General features: G+C 48.8%; 1 protein-coding gene across 1 annotated transcript in view; it reads left to right on the top strand.

Moving 5' to 3' along the window:
* Positions 1-2,422: 2,422 nt before the first annotated feature.
* The window catches only part of LOC144128529 (cytochrome P450 2H2-like), a 51,130-nt gene continuing 30,256 nt past the window's right edge, over positions 2,423-23,296 (top strand). The window contains exons 1-2 of the mRNA XM_077661975.1: positions 2,423-2,549; positions 13,459-13,679. Coding sequence (XP_077518101.1) covers positions 2,526-2,549; positions 13,459-13,679 — 245 coding nt within the window. The 5' untranslated portion in view covers positions 2,423-2,525. The remainder of the gene's footprint in view (positions 2,550-13,458; positions 13,680-23,296) is intronic.

Raw genomic sequence — 23,296 nt, forward strand, 5'->3', positions numbered from 1 at the left:
CCCAGGCCTGCTTATGCAATCCCATCGACACACGGAGTTTTTTTGTTGTTTTTTTACAAACCCGGTGAAGAATTGCGCTGAACCGGGATTCGAACTACGATCCTCTTGCAGGCGCGGCGGATGCTGTACCTCTAAGCCATCGCTGCAATAATTAACATTGCATGTACTTAAATTCGCTTAACAAATGTGACCGTAGGTGGTCTCAGTCTGGCTGCTACTTCCAAACTAAGCAAGATGGGGGTATATAATCTCAGTTTTTGGCTGCACATTTCAGAATATTTAAGGATTTTTTAAACAAAAAAGGTGAGAAAGAAAGACGGCAAACTTTGACTCTGTGTCGATTTTCCCCTGTTGTACAACATAACGAACATTGTCTACCCGCCCAGCCGCATCGACGACACACTGTACCAGCTATGCACCGCCAAGTATTCCTCTTTGATGGAACTCAAGAGCAGCTACTGGCGAATTGAAGTAGATGAAAGAGAACGAGAAAAGACCGTATTCATCACATCACTTCGAGCTCGAAGTGATGTGATTTCGGCTGTGGTTCCTACGACTGACGTCAGAACGGTTCCTGGAACTGGCAAATGGGGATATACTTGAACACAACTCAAGGACTGAACGGCAAATGCCACTGAACGGAAACCGTCCGGCCAAGAGCGTCGACCGATCCTGATGACGCCGTGGTTAAACCTTTTTGAACTTCTAGAGTGAAATGACAAGGGGCGGCAGATTAAAAAAGATTGAACACGACTGAATCAGATTAAGGACGGCGTCATAAAGATCGGTCTACATCGTTGGCTTGAGGGCCACTTTTTGAGGAAAATAGGCCACTTCGTTGTTGAGTTGTATATAATACTTTCATGACATCGTTCCCTTCGCTTCAAAACTTTCAGCCGAATAGCTGGATAGCCGAATAAGTAGCTGATGTTTCTGCACCACATTGTAAACAAGGGAGGAGTGTGCCCCGACCAGCCGGTAGCAACTGCTATGAGCAAGGTTTCCGCCGCTGGCTGACAAAAAAAGCTTGCGGAGATTCCCCGCATAGTGCAAAAATCACCGACTCGGCGCATCGTCGACCCTCTGACTCATATGACAAAAGCATTCGTGAAATTTACGTGTGAATCGACGCAGGACACAGCCTTCAAGGAACTTCCGCGTCGACTATAGTGCCCTCCAGTCGTCGCACATTTAGTGAAATCAGCCACACTGAAATATGTACCGACGCAAGTAGCATAGGCATAGGCGTCGTCATCGTTCAGATAAGTGACGGATTGAAGAAAGCAATCACGCACCCTAGCCGTTCTCTGTCCAAGGCCGAGGCTAACTTTCTGAGAGCCGAGACGAAGTACTTCGTCATCATCTGGGCTATGTCGAAATTCCGCCCCTACTTCTACAGGCGAACATTCGAGAGGGTCAGCGATCATAACGCAGTAGAAAAGGAAAACATCAATGGCCAAACAAACAGGATTTCTGTAGTCAATCCTAACACCAACCGAGCCATTCCAGCAGACCGGCAGAGACCTTGAAGAAGACTGTAGCCGGTATGCTTGCCAAATATGCAGCCTCTAGCTGGCTGTAGACTGTAGACTGTAGCCGGCATGCTTGCTACCACCACCGCTCATTTTTCCAGTTTGGTGCAGGTGAGCCCAATAAATAGTACTCTCGGAGCGTCATCAGTCAGTTGTCTCAATGTCCACGGCGTTGTCACCACCACATGGCAATATGAAATCCTCATGCGCTCCCTATCCGACTTAGTGCAGAGAGGGCTGAGCACCGTCAGGTTTTTTATCGGCGATTAAGTAATCATTCTAAATGCCAGCAGACAAAGACCCCACATGCTCCCCCTGCAAATTTCACAAATTTGATATATTTAAGCTCGCTGAATTCCAAATCCTCTTGAGTTAAACTCATTGGCTTTTAAATGTTATTGGAATTGGTACGTGGTGTTTAAAGTCCACGTGCTGCAAGTGACATTGCACACAATGAATGCGTTCTGCCAATTAATGTGAATACTCTCACTCAATAAAAGCGAGAATGAAAGAACGGTACTTTCATTTGTGTTCACTATTTGGGATGTGTGAGGCGTCGTAGTGGAGGGCTACGGATAATTTTCAGCCCCCTGGAGTATTGAACGTACACTGACATCACGCAGCACACGGACCTTTCTGCGTTTCGCGAGCACCGAAATCTGTACGCAGCAGCCATGATTGTCAGTAACAGAAAAAAGTTCAGCCAGAAGCAGCCGTTCATCGTAATTTACGGCTTAAAAATAGACTTTTAAGCCACAGGCAACTCAAAAAACAAGCAAATCCAACCTTGTGCCCAAGGCCGGCATGTGACACCAGGCTACCGCAGGGGGAAAACAAGCCTGCGCGTTGGCCGCACTCCGTGCAGCAGATGTAGCAGCGAGTCACCTGACAAGTGATTCGTCGGGCAAACAAAACCGCGCTTGCTTTATTGTAATGTGCTTAATCAGAGCTTAGTTTCACTGGGATTTGTAGCTAGCGGCACCAGCCGAGGCAATGTTTCCTGCTGCCCGTCTCATGGTGAGAACGCTGAGATTTTCAATTAACGTGGTATTTACTTAACTAATTGTCAGTCTATATTGATTCATTTAAAAAAGCAAACAAAACCTTCAGAGACTATGCACACTATTAGACTTTTCGCGTTATATTAGAATGAATACTGAAACGTTAATTTGATTTTATAGTGAGGGGAGGCGGCGGGAACGGCGTAAAAAGAGACTTTTCGGCGATGAGCGATCGATTTGGGCAGCTGGAGAGGTCCCTTTCTGGGAAGTTTGCAAGGAACAAAACAAACCTGTAGAGTAATAAAGAAGTTTTGCCGACCAGACATGAGATCTAGTAAAGAATCACCTCATGAATCTAGCTTGGTAAGGCCTCTTAAATTGTGTGATAGCCGATAGAAGTCCACCATGTAATATGTATTGTTTAATAGTGCAAAATCAATTTAAGTAGTCTTTAAATGCACTGGATTCACACCCGACCCGAGGCATTTTGAAACACAGCGCTTTGTCCTTTATTCGTGTGGCGGGTTCTTTCTTCTTGCTCGCTCGTTTTAAGTTATAAATGATGAACTCAACCGGCTGTTGTGTCCATTGGCAATCTTTACTGATCCAAACCGTTCCGCTTAATACCCTGGTGTTAAGCGAGCGCCTGCCTTATGGTATATATGTTATATCTCCTTCCAAAATTGAAGCCACGTAAGGCAACCTACAAGTCCGGAACCGGCTGCGATGCAGTATCATTAAGGAACATATTTGCAAGTTGTGGTTTTCGATTAGGACACATAAACAGAAGTTCACCTGAGTTGAGATAAATGTATAGAATTCTGAAATTGCTACTAATCTCGTTTGGAAGGTATCTTTTCTGCATATAGGCTTTTCGCCCAGTGCATCAAACCTTTCAAATACATACGAGCCGTTCTACTCAAGTGTCACACGCCGTGCCTCGGATGCTTGCGTGTAAATAGTCACTGAACAGATTGGTTTCTTTGCTTTTGTTCATTTTTCAAAAAAAAAATCACCACGCTAGTTTGTATGGTTATGCAGAAGCAGTTAAAAGTCGATCAGTCATGGTATCAAAGTTTCTTTTTGGGCTTTGTCCACAGCGGGTTTTTAAGCTTTGTACATTCTTCTTGTTGGCCCTACTGGTTTGGTTTATGGGGCTTAGAGTATTAAAGCGACTAAGGATGGGAGTAATGCCGTAGTGCAGGGCTCCGGATAATTTGGACCACTTGGAGTTAGTTAACGTGCGCTGACATCACACAGCACACGGGCCTCTAGCATTGCACCTCCATCGAAATATCACCACTGCAGTATACGTGACATGGGGACCTGGGAGTACTTAATTAGTCCACATGTACCTGAAAACGCACCGACCATGCGTCGGGAGCGAACGTGAGACATGCACAGAACTCGGTGAGTTCTCATGACTAATATAATTCTGGCGATTTTGCATGTCTGCATGCTTTTAAGGTTGGTTTACCAGCCTGCAGACAATTTAACGTAAACTCCGACTGGGTGAATGCCGGTTTTAAAAAAACGTTCTTGTGCGTAATGTTTAAAAATGAACTAATCGTTTTAGTGCACCGGCAGCGGATACCAGCATAGTTACAAATGCACTGATCGTTATTACACTTAATTATTATAAGCATGTTTTCAAGTTGTTCTTTCTTGTTCTACTAAACCCTTGATTCATTCTCTGAAGACGTGGGTCTAGTGCTCATAAAGTGAGAAAATTATTGCGCCTTCCTTTTCACGTACTCCTGCGGCGCTAGTGCGCCCAGGAATCATACTGTGTGTGGTAATTGTCTTATTCTAAAAAAAATGAACTTCATGAAACGTCTAATGAAACATCCGCGCTGCCATAAAGAATACACCGTCACACCATAACTGTACAGCTGTCGCAGTTATAGTCTTCTTCTCGTCCACCACGGCGCGGTTGAGGTGTCCACGTCCAGTCGTCTCGATCCTTCCTTGTCACCACTGAGCACATTCAAACTACAGAGCAACGCGAAAGAGTTACTGCATCCTTGCGTTTCCTAAAAACCAAAACTAAAAAGAAAACAGTATATCAGTTTCTTGCTAGTTGTGTTCAGTCGCTTGAGCAAGCAACATGTGCAGGAGTGTTTTGCCCGCTGCATATAGTGCAAACGCGCACTTCCCAGCATCACCGCTATGTCCAGGCTGCCCAAGAATTTCGTTGTCATGTGTATATTCGAGAGCATGTGAAGGTAGAAAAAAATCTACTTTATATTTAATCTGCTAAGTTTTGGGGATGGAGCTTTATGGAGTGACGTGCCTTTCAACAATGACGCTTTATTACAAAGGAAACGCGAACGCTACAAAACTCGCTCATATAATATTTTTCAACGGCACTCTTTTTTCGCTATGAATTGCTGGCTTTTGAGGCAAGAAAATGGCGCAGTAACTATCTCACGTCTTGAAGGACATCTCTTCCGCGCTGAGAGTGAAGGCAGGAAGGTGGGACTGAAAGAAGAAAGGAAGAGGTGCCGTAGTGAAAGGCTCCGGAATAATTTCGTCCACTTGGGGATCTTTAACATGCACTGACATCGTACAGCACACGGGCGCCTTTTGCGTTTAGGCTCCATCGAAACGTGGCCGACACGGTCGGGTACGATCCCGGGGGCTCCGGCTCAGTAACCGAGCAACCTAACCACTGAGCCACCACAGCGGGTCCATTAAAAAGTCGCACCAGACATTTCAATCCACCGCTATAGTGGTTTGAAATGGACGAAATGGCAGACATTCGAGACGACTTCGCCCTTTACGATCGATCCGCAGATGACTCGCCTGACGAATACGACACATATACCTCCTACATCATTCTAGAACTATCCTGAATCTAACAAGACCAATTTAGGAGCCTTCTGCAAAGTTACAGCGATTGATTTTGTTATGTATTATCGTTATGTGGCACCGCAATCGAAAGAAACGCGAACAGAGCGTAGCCTAGGCTCTCCATTGTTGGAATTTCTTTTGATCGCGCTTTTGCCTGGGTGGCAATAAAAAGATGTTAGAGTCATCCTAGAATGCATGACGGAAGACTCTAGCGTCTTTTTGCTGCCACCGCAGTAAAAGCGCGATGAAAAGAAATTCGAACAGTGGAGATCCTAGGCTACGCATAGTTCGCATTTCTTTCCATCGCGCCTGTACCTGCCTTTCCTTGTCTCTGTACCTTTTCTTTGCGATCATTCCTTCCCCGACGGCGCGGTTCATGTGCTAAGCGAAAATGAACTGTTGCCGCCACTTTTCTTCCTTCCCTCCGGCGCTTATCAGACGCGGAAAGTTCTTTTGACGTGCGGACTATAGACTGCACAAACATGGTAGAAAAATAAGTTGGTTACGCTATTAAATGGACTCGGATGATAAAATTTGCTTTCCAACTAGCGGATGACACTACCGATACGAGCGTCGCGTCTTTTCTGAAAATATAAACCATATGTGCGTGGCTGCAAAAACAATATTGTGGAAATATGGGGGGACAAAGCCTTTCGCCCCGCCGGAACTCCCACTCCGCGGATGCAGCGTTCCCGCTCGCTAACCGCGGATGGGGTTCGTGCTCGAGGGAACAAATGGAGGGGACGACAAAGCGTTAACACTCATATGCTATTTATTACACTTGCAATTAATGCACAGAGCGGGCCAGCTAGCTACAAAACATCAACGAGGCATTCCTCGGAAATAGAAGGCTACGTAAGAAGGACTTCCGACTTACCGGCTGGGGCAAGGGCGCGACTTCGGAGGTATCGGCGGCGAACGTTTGTATGCGCCGATAATAGCGGCCGGGTTTTCCCGTGCGCGCCGCATTCTTGGGGCAAAGCCATTCCCTAGCATTTGCTGGGGAAGGCTACCAGAGCGCGCGTTTGCTGCACTGGCCTCGCTGCCTGTAACCGGAAGTCCAGCGGCAAGGCACAACGGATCCCCGTGCGCCTGCGGCGGAAGGTGACGAGAGCGTGCGGCTGCAACCGCTAACGACGCTGGCCGGATCCCGAAGAGACTCTGTCCGGTCCCGCAGAATTCCGCGTAACCTACCAGGTGGCGCTCCCGTCGCCGTTCCCTTTCCCCCATGAGGGAGACTTCCCTTCTCGGCCAGCCGGTGCTGTGTGACCGCCGACGAAGATGGGCCGCGTCGAAATGGAGGGGGAAATAGGTTTCCACATCCCTCCCTCTTTAAATGTTGGCCTACGGTTGAACTCATCCATGGAGGCCATCGACGAAGGGGCCACGAGCGTTGCGGTGACGACTGCAAGACAGCTCGTACAGGCGGGCTGCCGGCGTCATACGATCATACGATGAGCAGCAAGATCATCGGGCACCCGTCCTTGTCCCGCGGCAGGCATTCAAAATTAGCGTGTCGGGAGGGTTTTGTTCGCGCCGACGCGCCTTTGTTGGAAGGTAGGGGGGCTGCCCCTTCCCCCCCCCCCCCCCCCCCCCCGCACTCGCGGCCGCTGCAAACTGCTCGCCGGAGACTCCTCTGCTCGATGACTCACGGCCGCAAGGCAGCAGGCAGGGACCCATACAATGGACAGCAGGCCGGGGCAGCTTCTCTAGAACTCTGCATATCGCTCCTAGGATCTCCAAAAGTTTGAATCAAAAACAATGGAGACCGCGCAAACTCACCATTTGGTAAAATGCGGAGCAATGCAAGTGGCAAACAATCATATTTGGCACCGCCCAAACGCTCGATTTATTGGAACGTAGCTGGCTCTTTTCGGTCGAAGCACATTCGCGGTTCGCTTTCCGGCATGGTGGTGTTAAGCTCATTTGAACTGTAGCCTTGTTTACATGAGCCCGACAGCGGCGGGACGAGTAGGGCCGCGCCAGATGTCGGGCTGACCACCCGACGCGACAGCGTTTATATGAACCCATTTTCTGTCGGGCAGAGATCGCCGCTACCCCTAGCGTCGAGCAAGCAAACCACGCGCGGATGCTAGAAGAAGAGGAGGAGCGCCCAGGCTTGCGCAGCGCCGCCATACCAGAGAGGGGGAAGGAGAGGAGGCGCTAAGCCGATGCGGCAGCGTATACATGGTCCTTTCAACCGGTTCTGGCCAACGCCGGGACGAGTCAACCCACCCCCTGCAGCCGGGCTAGCCCAGCTCGACTCGACGACCACTTATCTCGACCCCCTAGCGTATACATGAGCCCGACAACCGGTTTTCTACCCGACAGCCTACTTAACCCGACTTTTGTCGGGCTCATGTAAACCCCCAGTGTGTTAGCGTCTCTGGTTCCGCGAAATTACAAATTCGCTTCGCAGCCCAAAAAATACTAAGTTCGTTCGAACAAAGTCAGCTTTCTGTAGTTGAGCGAGACCTCTCGGCTCTAGCGAGGTTAAATATAAAACAAGCAAACCCGTTTGCACGTGGTTGTGCCACGGTAAGACTGTCCTCCCAAACGCGACAGGCAGCTCCCGAAGAGCCTTAGGCCTACTCGCTCTTACACTTCCGGGTGCCAACAAAGGGCCAAGGACAATAGCTAGAACACAACGCCGCGAGGAGATACGTTTCTGCCAAGGTGACCCTAATGCGAACGGCGCCTACCACTTCTCGCGGTGTCGCAGCGCCCCGGTGCTTTTCCTGTAATCACGACTGCAATCCAAATCAGCTGATTACGGCACCCGGCTACCAGAGCCAAAGAGACAGAACAGAGAATATTTACAGCTATGTACAAGAAAAATCGGGCCACCCTTAGGCTTCCGCATTCACTCGCTTCTGGCTTGCTGTTCTCCGTGGACGTCTCGGTCTCGCCCTCCATGTGCGGACCTCGTAGGTTCACCTTCCAAAGGTGCACCGATGAAGTGCTCACCAAAAGCGTAGCATGCACTGCAATTGTCCTATGCTGCTATTACGCTCATCTCGCTGTCAAGAAAGCATGTTAGCCTTGCTAGCAATTCCTAATTCGGGTCAGGCCTAACGCTGTTCCAAATCTGGGCGGGCATTCCACGAACCGAACTGTCTGTCGTCCCTCGTCCCAAGAGCTTGCCACACGTTGGGGCGCCATTGTGGAAAATGGCGGAGGACAAAGGGAGGGACGACCATAGCGGTAACACTCATATACTATTTATTACACTTGCAATTAATACACAGAGCTGGCCAGCTAGCTACAAAACATCAACGAGGGATTCCTCGGAATAGAAGGCAGCGTAAGAAGGACTTCCGACTTACCGGCTGGGGCAGGGGCGCGACCTCGGAAGTATCGGCGGCGAACATTTGTATGCGCCAATAATGGCGGCCGGGTTTTCCCGTGCGCGCCGCATTCTTGGGGCAACGCCATTCCCTAGCATTTGCTGGGGAAGGCGACCAGAGCGCGCGTTTGCTGCGCTTGCTTCGCTGCCTGGAACCAGAAGTCCAGCGGCAAGGCACAACGGATCCCCGTGCGCCTCCCGCGGAAGGTGACGAGAGCGTGCGGCTGCAGCCGGTCACGACGCTGGCCGGATCCCGAAGAGACTCTGTCCGGTCCCGCAGAATTCCGCGTTACCTACGAGGTGTCGCTCCCGTCGCCGTTCCCTTTCCCCATTGAGGGAGACTTCCCTCCTTGGCCAGCCGGTGCTGTGTGACCGCCGATGAAGATGGGCCGCGTCGAAATGGAGGGGGGAAACAGGTTTCCACAATAAATAGTTTTGCCCATGGCCACGAATGTTTTTTTTTGGCTATTTTCCACTCACTAAGATTCTTGATAGTTGGTTTCTGCTCGCACACGTCCGCCATCGCACATTCACCTGGTACCTGTTAAAAAAAAGTAGCCCAGAAAACAAGAATGGAGAAACGCCAATGCTATGCCCCAAAGTCTGCTGCCGCCCCCGTTTATGTGACCCGCGGCAGGCCCACCCTAAGAACACTGCATCGGATGGTGGTGTTTCCATAGCGCCCAATCTCCGCCCCACATGTCTCTAGCGGCTGATTCTCGCCTGAACCACGTTGTCCTTGGGGGCAGAGGGACCAGATATTTTCGTTTGCTGCACAGTAGAATCCTTTCCAACACCGTTGTCTTCCGCCCTTGTGAAATTAGGTTATACAAACAGCCATCGGATCAGAAAACTCGCTGGATTTTCTCCCGCCTGCACAGCAATATTACCGCAGTCGTGAGGACATCAACGCATTAACAAAACTGCATGCCCGAATCTCTGAAATAGCCTCCTTCATAATGAACTGAACTTTAATGTGCCTTAAGGACAAAGCTTCCATTTGGATGGAGGCGAAATTCGAGAGGCCCGTGTGCTGTGCGATGTCAGTGCACGTTAAAAAAAACCCAGGTGGCCGAAATTTACGGAGCCCCTCTCTACGGTGCCTCTCATAGCCTGAGTCGCTTTGGGTCGTTAAACCCCCATAAACAAAACCAAAGCAAAGCTTCCAGGATGCGGTTTAGATTTTCCATGATCGGACTTCTAGGTACCGGTAAAAGCTATTTCTCAGGACCGCCTTCAATTTATAAGAGAGTAAAAATGCCGTTAGTGTGAAAGCAAACCCGCTACATTTCACCCTCCAGGAGCAGCGAATATGCTAATGTTGAGTGTTGTTTACTTTCGTGCCATGCAGGAAAGCCAAGGGAGTGCCCAACGTTGGTCGCAGGCATCCTTTTGAGACACGCATGACTCGCACTGCGAAAAACTCAACGCAGCTTTTTTACCATTTACTGGCTAGTGTGACATTTTTCACTTTATTATATGGATTCATAGAAGCTTAGAAGAGCTTTATACATGAAAGAAGCAATGGTGAGGAAAACTCACAGGTTATTGGTTATGAGCTGATGGTTTGGTTTAGTTTATGCAGTTTAACGCCCCAAAGTGACTAAGGCTATGAGGGACGCCGTAATGAAGGGCTCCTGAAATTTCGACAACCTGGGGGTCTTTAGCGTGCACTGGCATCGCACAGTACACGGGCCTCGAGAGATTCGCCGCCATCAAAATTAGATCGCAGCGGCCGGGGTCGAACCCGCTTCTTTCGAGTAAGCAGCCGAGTGCCGCAACCAATGAGCTACCGCGACGGCCCTTTTGGGTGCATATGAAGCACGTCACTGGCACATGGTTTGTTCGGAATTTCGAAACAAAAATGGTGAGGAAATACAAGTTGATCTACCTGCTCAAATAATCCTCGAAAGACACTGAAGCGCACTGAAAGCGAGAAATTTTGAGTTGATTTGAAATTTAAATTTAACGGGCAACATTTACACTGCTGACCACGCCGTACGCACTGAGTGCCTCTTATCGGCTTTTTACTAACTTCAGTATCGATCATAATTTCCGCAAAAAACAATGCCGATAAATGTAACTCCAACCTTTCACATAAATATTAAATTGGTGGCGAAAAACATCAATGCGTTTTTATAGTTGTCACTGTTTGTCGAGCTGCAGGGTATCCCTGCAAACAAGGTCAAAGCTAGGAAAAAGAGCCAGCAACTTTATGTCTGATTTTAACGTCTCTAGTACATTGACCTTCCAAGCATCATCTGAGCGAATTTAAAATGCGGGCTGGAAATTTCACCCCGCGACCATAAAACAGCTCTATTTCTACCTGTTCAGGCTGTATTTGATAGCGTTAGCAACGTAGAAGGAGCTGGTTTTCCAGGTGGGCAGGATGTTCATACAATGATGCAGAAATGCACTAGTGTATAATGCATGCAGATTTTAAGCAGTACTGACACTGTGATACTACTCAGTTGAAAGGATGACCCCCTGCAGCATGAAAATTCCGGATACAGTGAACCGTGCGCAAAGCAGAAAACTCAGGTTTTATAAAGCACAAAAAAAGCGCTTTACGTGGTTACGTAGCCGTAAGGCCTGCTGTAGTACTTGTTTGTGAGTGAAGCAACGCACTATTGCTATACTCTGCAGACGTCGACGTAACGGCGCCCGTGGCATCTGTTTTGTTTGTGTTGGCGCCTATGTGGTGGCCACGCGAACACACTATTTTGCTTGCAGCCCCATAGTCCATTTTCGTCCCAGGGGGACAAGTCGTGTACAGAATATTGATCGGATGAATGGTGGACGAAAGCATGGTCCGTAATTTCCTCTTTGTCACATTCTGATGGGTAGCGAAGCAGAAAAAAAGATGACTGAGATTCTCGAAAAAAAAAAAGAAAACTTGGAGAGGGCTGTCGTGCCATGTAAAGAGCATCTTTGAAGCGGTGTTTCTGCCCTATTTTCAGCTAAACACACACACAAGAAAAGCTCACCACTGGTGTGAACTCGTTAAAGGTTTTTTTTTGAAATGTAAACCTCATGTGCAGCTAAGCAATTTAAGCAAGCTAAGTGTTGCATACCGGTCTTTTTTTGTAGAGGTAATTGGCTTCGGAGGTTAAGATCTGAAGAACGCATCGCATGTATGCAAGCGATAGTGTTAGTGGGATTTCAAAAGTTATAAGAAATTGGAATTATTTATTGCAAGGAAATGCTAAATTGCAAGAGGTTTTTATAAGGATTCTTTGAAGAGCAGTGCAATTCAAGACCTAATTTTAATTCGCGCCGCTGTCGTACTCTGCGCCAGGTGTAAAAAGGGATGATGCAGAGATGTTAGGTTGGCTTATGATCGAGTGGTGTATGCTACGAAAACAGGGTCGAGAAATATATAGCACTAAGTACTGTCGTGTATTCTCGAACTCGGAAGCTGTCAAATAAACCGAAGCATCCGTTTGATAATAAGTAATACCCGTCCTGCTCACAGACCCTCCCATTAGCCTCAAAACAGATATTAGAAGGCCCCCAGGGAGACCTCCTACAAAGGAAAGACCACAAGGGTCACCCCCTTACCCAATAAACAGGTATCATCGCTCGTCCAATTAACCTTTCATCAGAACCAGCGCCAGCCGGAACCCCTTTCTGGTTAACATCCCTGCCTTTCCCTCCTCCTCTTTAACTATCCATCTAATACCCGTCTTGTCATTTTCTCAGATTATATATCTCTTGATACGTATTTCGCTGGCTTGGCCCTTCTCTTTTAAAAACACCTAAATTAACGTAGGATATGCCTCAAAGCTCTACTCAGGCCACCTTTTCAAACATGCACAACTTCTGACGTTGTCACAGTTAGATATGGACATTTTTAATAAAAACTATAACGTGCCAAAAAAGGCTTCTTTGTAGTCATATCAACTTCTTTCTCAGCACGCGATCGTTGTACAAATGAGAACTTGTTAAGAAAGTCACTATTTTTGATGTGCTTTCAAAAGATCCTTCTCACGTTAGTATTAAAATATCTTTTAGTTTCAGACATAAATGTGTCTTTTGCTTTCGTTAAGGATACAACGCTTATTTTCCCCTCTTTGCTGCGCTCAGAAATGTTTCAAAAGATTTAGTGACAATAGTAAAGCTCGCAGTATGACGGGCTGAATTTAATGCCCAATTCGACGACCTCGCTGAACCTTTTCATACCCTCTTCGTCGCCGCTGTAACAATAAGGTGGATCCCTGGCGACAATGGCATCGGAATAAGGGAGTTCACAAGATCGCCCGCAAAACACTTATCAGAGTCCCTGCGATAAGCTGCTCAATCCCTCCAACGGGTACGAGGCACTGCGCTACAAATGCGTCATCTAGCCACACTACACACAGCTCCGGGACTCATATCAGGCACCCCCGTACCCTACTCTCAACTCAGCGTCGCCGAGACTCATATTCTCCGCAGAATTCACACCAACACTCTTGTAACCTTAGGTCGCTAGCACCTCTTTCGCAAGCTGTCTGACCCATTCTGCTTCAGCTGCCTTTCACGCTATGCCAATCTAGTGCACCGTATCTTTCAGTGTGCATTCCCTCTCCCCCACCTCCTCCTACCTGGAGCGCCTGGCTGGCGTCGGATTAATTGGACAACTAGCGCTATCGGGTGCTCCAGCGCCTTCCAGGACCATTGCAGCGCTTAATCAGTTTCCCTTTAGGGACATTATTCTAAGCGGCTGTAATACTGTCCATTTTTCCAGGAACTGCTTCCTACCTGTACAGGCGCACTGTACATCGCGGCTCTGACGGTACTGGTGGCTGCAATGCTAGCAGCCCTTCTACGTTTTCCGAAGTACTGCGTCCAAAAATCGCCGCCTGGACCGCGCTCTTGGCCGCTGCTGGGAAGTCTAAACTTTTCCACAGCCCGCATCGATCCAAGGGAAGCACTCAAATGGGCTAAAAAGTACGGCTCGATTGTCGGGTGAGTTCGGTTTCATGGGTTTTGACGTTCCAAAGCGACTCATGCTCTGAAGAACACTAAGTGGGCATCTACGTATTTAGGATTATCATCAAGGTTAACTTGCCCTAACCAAGCTCAAAGGATGATTTGCAAATAGTCACACAGGCTGAAAGGCAGAGCTATGCTTTGTAGATGTCACGTACTTAAATTAGTTAACTTACCCAGTGCGAAGTCACATAATGTTCTTACTCGCAAGTTGGATACGATGAGCTGCTATAGAGATGCTCGTGGAACGGAGAGAAGGGCTTTATCAGCAATTTACGAAGAAACTACGTACACGGGCGGGCTAGTTGCTGGCCTTTTACATTACTAATGATGTTTTCTGCTTGAAAAGGATATGGACAGATGACACCATTATCAGTGGAGGTACACATAAGCCGTGTAGGACTATCAGCGGGGAGTTCGCTTTGTGCACAACAGGTGGCACACTGGTTCGCTTTTCCGCCGCATAATTGTGTCGCATGTTAAGCGATGTTTAAAGACTGGATGTAGCGCTATTAGAAAGAACACTCAGAGAGAGGACGGTACAACAAATAAGAACGCGTTTTAGACGCGTAGATCATAACAGAAAGGGTCTGCGTCGACTTCAAAACATTTCCTACGTAATATGCTATAGTACACCGTCAACATGTTGGAGTGGTGCTGAACAATGCTGTCGTGAGTACGACCGAAAGATTCAGCACCGAGTTCGTCCAGGGTCTAAAGTGAGAACTCTCGAAGCTGAACGAAACGCAATGAAGGCAAGACGCGGATCCTACAATTGACGAAACACATACAGCGGCATCATCCTGAGTTTCTTGATCAAGAAATAGGACGTTACATGCAAAGACGACTTATAACGCGTGTAGTCATGTCATTTTAAACACAAACCGTTCGGCTTTTGCACGTTACGTTCGTGACAGAGTTTGCGTGATGAAAACCCAATGAGTAAAGTCACGAATGGCGGTTATTCTGCCCGTCGATGGTAATTTAAACAGCATGTATACATATGTCCCGGATAATTTAGACGAGGTATAACAATACACTGAAATATAATAGCTGCAGGAAACTTGAGGTATGTCCACTGTAAGTAGTAATATGCACTTAGTTACGACGTAATATGTTAAATCGATTAATTAAAATGAAAAATTCAACTTTTTATTTATTTCGTTTCCGCCAAAAATTCCAGTGCCAAATTGCAGTCTTGAAAACTGTCTAATTCATCAGTTCTAAATTTGACATGAGTTAATGTTTAGCCTTTTCCGCGTTGAAAAAAAAACGAAAACTATGAAAAAACCTCACGTCACACAGCGATCGCGCGCTGCGACATCAGTGTTTTAAAACGCGGTATTCGTGAACGCAGCCTCGGTCGAGGTGTCGCGAACTTGATGGACGGAAACAATGAAGTGGACATTGGTGTTTATTCTTTATTGGGTGTATAATTTATCGCGACACCTGTGACCGGGCCGTGTTAAGTGCGGAAAACAGCGGCCGTGCTGATTCCAGGTATCCACGCAGGACCCAACACTATGCGGCGTTCGTAGTTGGAACACGAGGTTTCGCATCTGGCGTCTCGCATATGGCGTCTTTGCGTTGAACACATTGCTTTGCTTCCGAAATAGGCGATTTTCTTCGTCCGAAAGGTGGCACGCCTGTCCGATGAGTACGAATACTAATTAGTGCTTCGTCCTGCGTATCGCTACCAGGAGCTAGCGTGCCCGCTGTTTTGCGCCCTGAACGCGGCCAGGCGGCGGGTTTTTTTTTTCAGTTTTGCCGCCAAAGCCCACTTCATTGTTTTAATGGCACAGAATTAAGGGTCCCGGGTCACAGAAAAGCCAGTGTCGTCGTAGTTGACCATGAGCGAAAAACACAGAAAAAATTTCCAGAGAAGCAACGTTGTAGTGGTTGGGGCGCTCGGCTACTGATCCGGAGTACCCGGGTTCGAACCCGACCGCGGCGGCCACGTTTCGATGGAGGCTAAACGCTAAGGCGTCCGTGTGCTGTGCGATGTCAGTGCGCGTTAAAGATCCCCAGGTGGTCGACATTATTAAGGAGCCCTCCACTATGGCCCCTCTTTCTTCCTTTCTTCTTTCACATTTTCCTCTATCTCTTCCCATACGGCGCGGTTCAGGTGTCCGCCGGTACTGTCCGCCGAAGGCACTCATAATTTTTAGAGCTGCAATGAATTGCTACTTGGGCCGCTGCATTGCCAAACTGTTTAAAAAATGTTTTGGAGAGTGGTGAGAAATTATTTCATAGAATGTTGTGAGTTAGTCACCTGAAGGGACGTGTTTCTCGCGTGAGGGGGCGCGTCAGCGGTGATCGGCCGGTAAGTGAGCCCTCGGGCGATCGCGTGCGCCTTCTCGTTCCCCCACAGGCTCTGATGAGCCGGGGGCTGGATCAGTGCGATTAGCTCTGATCGTAGTTGCCCTTGTCTCAGAATTTTGGCGGCTGCAGCAGAGATTCTGCCAATATCATAATCATTAATGTATGTCTTAGAGTCACTAAGATCTATCAATCATGCAGATAAACAGCTCAGATAAACAGATAAACAGCTCAGTAGGAAAGAGGAGATCATGTGGAGGAAATTGCAAATCGGGGTGTTTCCAAACCCACCCGCCGCGGTGGCTCAGTGGTTAGGGCGCTCGACTACTGATCCGGAGTTCCCGGGTTCGAACCCGACCGCGGCGGCTGCGTTTTTATGGAGGAAAAACGCTAAGGCGCCCGTGTGCTGTGCGATGTCAGTGCACGTTAAAGATCCCCAGGTGGTCAAATTATTCCGGAGCCCTCCACTACGGACCTATTTGTTCCTCTCTTCTTTCACTCCCTCCTCCCTCCTTTATCCCTTCCCTTACGGCGCGGTTCAGGTGTCCAACGATATATAAGACAGATACTGCGCCATTTCCTTTCCACCAAAAAACCAATTATTATTATTATTATTATTATTACTTCCAAACCCTCAACAGTAGAGTATAAGACCTCCAGAAGTCTTTAAACCTAGATGTACGCACTGCAATAGCATTGCAGATCTTGTCCATATGGTCTGGACCTGTCCTTTTTATAACGAGCCGAATAGAGATGTACAATCCTGGGAGACTTTATTGCTCAACAACGAAGCGGAAGAGCAGCGCAAAGCTATTGGTCTCGCCCTGACCGCCGTCGAGTCTCAAGGAATTCCGGCCGACGGTTAGGGGAATGAATAGAGGTTTAGGCTAAAGCTTTATTCTCCGTCATTTTTGATAGGTGCAAATTAGTTATTTCTCTTTCTTTGGCGAGTGATCCTAAAGCCTTTGTAATGAAGTCATCCTGGGGAGTAAGCATTTCAGTCTTCATCTTTTCACTTTCATCGCCGACCTAATTTTGAAGGCAGAGATCTTAAATAAGGGACGTTTTAGAACGAAGCTTATAAAGGGGACAGTGATGAAATGTTTCGTGATAGGATTTTTCGTACTTTAGCTGATTCCAGCAGACTACCTCCCTGGCACTAGCGTTCCAGCAAAGTTCTGGATTCCTTTTGCCAGATCTTAGCAGATGCCAAAGAGAACCTAAACCGACCTAAAAGCCAGGTTCATCCTTCACCTTTAGAGGCCAGAACGCTGACAGAGCTAAAGTGCTATATGGGCACTAAATAGGGCAATCACACACGCGTGCACGTTAAGTCGTAAATTTTGTGCAGTGCTAAGCGATGAGAAAATTCCAAGTCTCGTTTCTCCTTGCAGCCCAAATGCAGAGAACGGGAAGAGGAGCCGCCACACTACTCTGCGCTTGTAATGAAAAGCAGCTTGAAAACTATTTCTTTGTGTAAGGTGGGGTTTATCATAAGAAGGTTCCTAACAGGAGCAGGGCCAACAGCGGGTCAGCTAGTCCAGCCGAGAGCGTGTGCCAGGCGATGACCATGCAGCTCGCGCATATACTCGTCTTCTTCTTTGCAATGGAGCCAGGAGCATGCACCAGGCGATGACCATGCGGCTTGCGCATATGTTCGTCGTCTTCTTTACAATGGCCCCCGGACAGAAGAGGAGCCATCCTGACGACTTAAGGGGCGGACAAGACAGCGGGGTCGCAGTCTCTCTTGGGGCGCTGGACATGTACAGTCTCACGGCCGCGGCGTCTGAGATCGGGTGACAGCGTGAGGGGCTCAACAGTATAGTTCACTGGAGATGTTTGTTCCAGGACACGATATGGCCCTTGATATTTAGCCAGCAATTTGCGGGAGAGGCCCGGAGTACTGGAAGGTATCCATAGCCAAACAAGAGAGCCGGGAGAGAAATGTTGGGGACGTTGATCTTCATCGTGTCGCGTTTTTTGAAGGGACTGGGCACCTGTCGTGTGCGACCGGGTGATCTGGCGGCAGTCTTCGGCATGCCTGGCGGCTTCGGAGACGGTGGCGCACTCAGATGCGTCAGGGTGGTAGGGGAGAACAGTATCAATGGGAACGGAGGGATGGCAGCCATAAAGGAGGAAGAAAGGAGAAAATCCTGTCGTAGATTGCGTAGCAGTATTGTACGTGAACGTAATATACGGGAGAATAAGGTCTCAGGTCGTGTGGTTCGAACCGACGTACATAGCCAGCATGTCCCCCAGAGTGTGGTTAAAGCGTTCAGTGAGGCCGTTGGTCTGAGAGTGGTAAGCGGTGGAAGTCCGATGGATGACGTTGCACTCACGGAGCAGAGATTTGATGACATCAGATAGGAAGACACGGCCTCTGTCGCTGAGGAGTTCTCGAGGGGTACCGTGTCGAAGGATGAACCGACGCAGAAGAAAGGATGCCACATCCTGTGCGGTGGCAGCAGAGAGCGCGGCGGTTTCAGCATACCGCGTGAGATGATCGACGGCAACAATGATCCATCGTTTGCCAGAAGCAGTATAGGGGAGGGGCCCATATAAATAAATGCCAACGCGGTCGAAAGGGCGAGGCGGACAAGATAGCGGCTGCAACTCACCAGCAGTGCGGGTAGTGGGTGTCTTGCGGCGTTGGCAGTCGAGGCACGAGCGTACGTATTTCAAAACGAAATTGCACATGCCATGCCATTAGTAGCGGAGGCAGGAGGCGCGTGTAAGTCTTGAAAAGGCCTGCTTAACCGCATTGCAAGTCAGTGTGAAAACATGAGCAGATATAGGACCGTAGGTGGCGGGGAATGACGAGGAGCCATTTTCGTTCATCAGAATGATAGTTACGGCAATAAAGCAGGTTATCTCGGATCTCAAAATGGGAAGCTTGACGGCGCAGAGCGCGGGATGGATTAACCTCCGATGGGTCGGACAGAAAGTCCAGAAGAGCACGAATCCATGGATCCTTGCGCTGTTCAGAAGGCATGTCACTGACGGTAGGAGATTGCTCAGGGGTTCCGATTTCGCAGAGGCTAGCAAGTTCAGCGGGGAGCGGGGAGCGAGACAAGGCGTCGGCGTCCTGATGTTTGCGGCCCGACCGGTACTCGACTCGGATGTTGTATTCTTGAAGACGCAGCGCCCAGCGCGCCAGGCGGCCGGAAGGATCTTTCAGAGAGGAAAGCCAACAAAGGGCGTGATGATCCGTAACGACGTCGAAAGGACGGCCGTACACGTAAGGGCGAAACTTGCCTAAGGCCCACACAATGGCGAGGCACTATTTTTCAGTCACAGAGTAGTGAGACTCAGCCTTTGTAAGTGTGCGGCTGGCATAGGCAACGACATATTCGTCGTATCTATATTTGCGCTGAGCGAGCACTGCACCGAGACCAATACTACTGGCATCCGTGTGAACTTCAGTCGGGGCCGCCGGGTCGAAATGACGCAAGATGGGAGGTGCCATGAGGAGACGACGTAAGGTGTTGTAGGCGTCGTCGCAGGCGGGTGACCCAGCCGAAAAATCGACATTGGCGCTGAGGAGCTGAGTCAAAGGGGCAGCAATTGAGGCAAAGCTGCGAATGAAACGCCTAAAGTAAGAGCAGAGCCCTAGGAAGCTGCGAAGTTCCTTAGTGGTGGAAGGTTTAGGAAAGTCAGTCACGGCACGAAGTTTCGCTGGGTCAGGGCGTACACCGTCTTACGACACAACGTGACCTAAAATTGTCAGTTCACGGACTGCAAAGGTGCATTTTTTAAAGTTTAGCTGCAGGCCTGCGTTTTTGAGGCATGTAAAGACGTCCCGCAGGCGAGATAGATGCGTATGGAAGTTAGGTGAAAAGACAACGATATCGTCCAGGTTGCACAGGCACGTCTTCCACTTGAGGCCACGCAAAGCGGTATCCATCATTCGCTCGAAAGTAGCAGGAGCGTTACACAGGCCGAAAGGCATGACGGTAAACTCGTAGAGGCCGTCAGGGGTCACAAACGCGGTTTTGGCACGATCTGCAGCTGCCATTGGGACCTGCCGATAACCAGAGCCAGCTCTCGCTTATTTCCCGCCATCAAGAGCGGCACATCATTCAAGAACAGGTCGCTGAAGCTCTCCCGCAGGACCCTCAGCCCACACCTCATGCGGCCCCGCTGACATATGCGGACGTTATTGCGCGACCTCGTCCACCTACCTATGCTCCGCCTCCTGGTCCCGTTCGAGAGCCCGCTGCTTTTATTTCGCCGCCTGCTAATCTGCGAACCTCCTGGGGCACGCCTGATAATAATCGACCGCCTGCTCTACTGGGAAACTCCTGGCGCACGCCTGACAACCGCCCGATCTGCTACTTCTGCGGCTTGCCAGGTCATGTGGCGCGATTTTGCCGTCGACGCATGAACATCTCACGAACACGTCCTGAAGTTTCCGGTTACTGGTCACAGCGTCAGTACTCACCTCCTGTTGAGCCGCCCCTAAGCCGTTCTTTGTCTCCTGAACGCACCTCCTTCTCTGGACGCCGTTCCCCTTCTCCACGTCGGCGCTCCATCTCACCGATGCGACGGCGTCCCTCGACCACTCAAGAGGAAAACTAGGTGCCGCAGTTCCTGAGGCGAGAACTGCGCAGTCGTCAAAATTTGAAAGGCCTCATCTGTCTGCCGCCAATTTAATTGAAGTTTTTGTAGAGGACGTATCTGTGAAGACGCTTGTGGACACCGGCGCTGCGGTTTCTGTCATGGATGCAGCGCTTTGCCGATCTTTGAAGAAAGTGAAGACGCCTCTTTCTGGCCTGTCGTTACGGACTGCAAGTGCGCACCTCATCCAGCCGTTAGCAGCGTGCACTGCTCGAGTAGTCATAGCAGACATTCTATATTTGGTTGCGTTCATCGTTCTGCCGTCATGTTCGCATTCGATCATCTTGGACTGGGACTTCCTATCGCTTCATGACGCGGTCATCGACTGTGCTCGGGCTCAAGTAGCGCTCTCCCCGTTGCCGAATCCCGTGCCAGAGACTGAAATTTGCGGTGGCCCTGTTCCTGCTAAAGCTTTTGTCGCCGACAGTACCGATATACCTGCGTGCTCTTCCGTGATTGTGCCTCTCTCCTGTGCTTGTGTTCGCGATGCCAGTGTCCTCTTCACGCCGTGTCCTACTTTTCTGCGTCGCCATTGCCTTATGCCCTGCTCACTTTCTCCGCCGGACTCACCGCACTGTGGGTCTTCAACCCGTTTTCAAGCCCCTTCACTTTGCGCCGTGGAGAATGCGTCGGCACCATGCAGCTCGCGCATATACTTGTCGTCTTCTTTACAATGGAGCCAGGAGCATGCACCAGGCGATGACCATGCGGCTTGCGCATATGCTCGTCGTCTTCTTTACATTTGTTACATTACAAATGTCGGAAGCTGAACAAAGAAAAAGGAGGAAACAAAGTTCGCAGCATGCTCACCAGTTCGTCGACACATTCGGGCGATCGATGCAGTCAGAAGATGACAAGTAAATTGCATGCTTAAATGAAACGCCGAGTAGCCGTACAGCCCACGCCACCTTCGCAGTGTGCTTTTACAGCGATAGCTGTTAGGCGCCCGTTCTAGGATTTCTTTTCGCCGTCGGCGTCGTCGCCGTCTTCGCCGTCGGTTGCGCCGGTCAACCTGGGTTGTATAAGCCTACGGGTGGCTCTGTTTGGAACAGCCGCCTGTCAGCCAGTGCACGAGTGCATCACGTGACCACTACACCAGTGCTCGCATGACTAAACACCTAAACAGCTATCGCTGAATCTCGCGTTACATAGTCGTAACCGTCCTGTACGTTTTTTTCTCCGCCCAGCAGGCCCTTATACACAACGACATCTAGAACCTCGACCGCTGGGCAGCCGCCGTAGCCTGCAGTCGTTTATGGCGGCAGGGCAACATGACCAAACACGACGGCGCCCATGTTCTCGCGCTGTAAAATTGCCTATACAGGGAGTTGTTGCGAAACGCACCAGTAATTTTTAAAGTTACACCTTTTCAGGTACAAGGACGACTTTGATAACCTAGTCGTACCTTTGGTGGTGGACCTAAGAAAACAATTCAGTCGTGTGCACTGTTAAGATGTTTAACGATACAACTTTCCCTTTCTCCTCTTCTCCAATGTGGCGTAGCAGGCCAGGGTCACCTTACCGCCGGCCGACACCTGCACCTTTCCTTTCACGAAATTACTTTATCTGTCTATCGCAGTCAACTTTTTAATTATTGTAGGTGGGTGCTTTTTTAATAGAAGAAATTTATTGCACGCTGGCAGTATTAGTCTTATTTGCGCTGGAATTTCGATCACCGGATTACGCTTGTCGTTGTGGCGCAACAAATGTCACTCCATCACTGCGGTGTCGCATGACCTTCCCTGTATCGCTGCAGCAGCTGCTCTTCGATGGTCGTTGCTCCAGCGTGACACTTGCGTTACCGGGCGACGTCTAATGGTTGGTGCGACAGTAAAATTTCAATGGCCGGATGGTTAGACTGAAGCGCAGGAAGCCAAACATTTTCTGTGCCACAGCGCCAATCTCAATGCAGTTCTATAAGTTAAAAAAAAGCAGACACCGCTACACTGTCGGCCGGCTGCAAATGCGTTCTGCAATCAAATGCCTGAGTATTAAAAAGTCAACATTTAGAATCTAGTCAGCCTGCCAACTAAGTAGCTTGATTCATCTGTTTTCTGACCTCCGCCGCAAACGGTACAACTATCTAGAAACAGCTAATAAGCGGTATTATTATTATTATTATTATTATTATTATTATATTATTATTATTATTATTATTATTATTATATTATTATTATATTATTATTATTATTATTATTATTATTATTATTATTATTATTATTATTATTATTATTATTATTATTATTATTATTATTATTATTATTATTATTCGTAGTAGCAGTATTTGTAGTAGTAATAGTAGAGGTAGGAGAAGTACATCTTTATTCTGCAAGCGAATTCGAGGCATGGAGGCCCCCTGGGTCTCCGTAAAAGCCCACTCAAGGCCTAAATTTTCATGTGGTGTCCGTCCATTACGGTTGCTGCCCGGCTGACGGTGATCTGCCTGACCGGGTCCGCTGACCGCAGTGAATCCTCCCAAGTCCTACCTAGTTTCGGAGGGGCAGCGGCCCGGCGGGGAGAGGGAAAGCATTAAAGAAACAGCATCCAGGTGCCGTAGTTTAGTAGTTTAAAATGAACTATTAGAGTTTAATTGACTAGGTTATTTACTAACATGATTGGCATGTTTTCTTATCTCCGCCGCCATCCCGCAAAATACT

The sequence above is a fragment of the Amblyomma americanum genome, chromosome 4 (genome assembly GCF_052857255.1).
Source record: "Amblyomma americanum isolate KBUSLIRL-KWMA chromosome 4, ASM5285725v1, whole genome shotgun sequence".
In the NCBI taxonomy this organism is placed as follows: domain Eukaryota; kingdom Metazoa; phylum Arthropoda; class Arachnida; order Ixodida; family Ixodidae; genus Amblyomma; species Amblyomma americanum.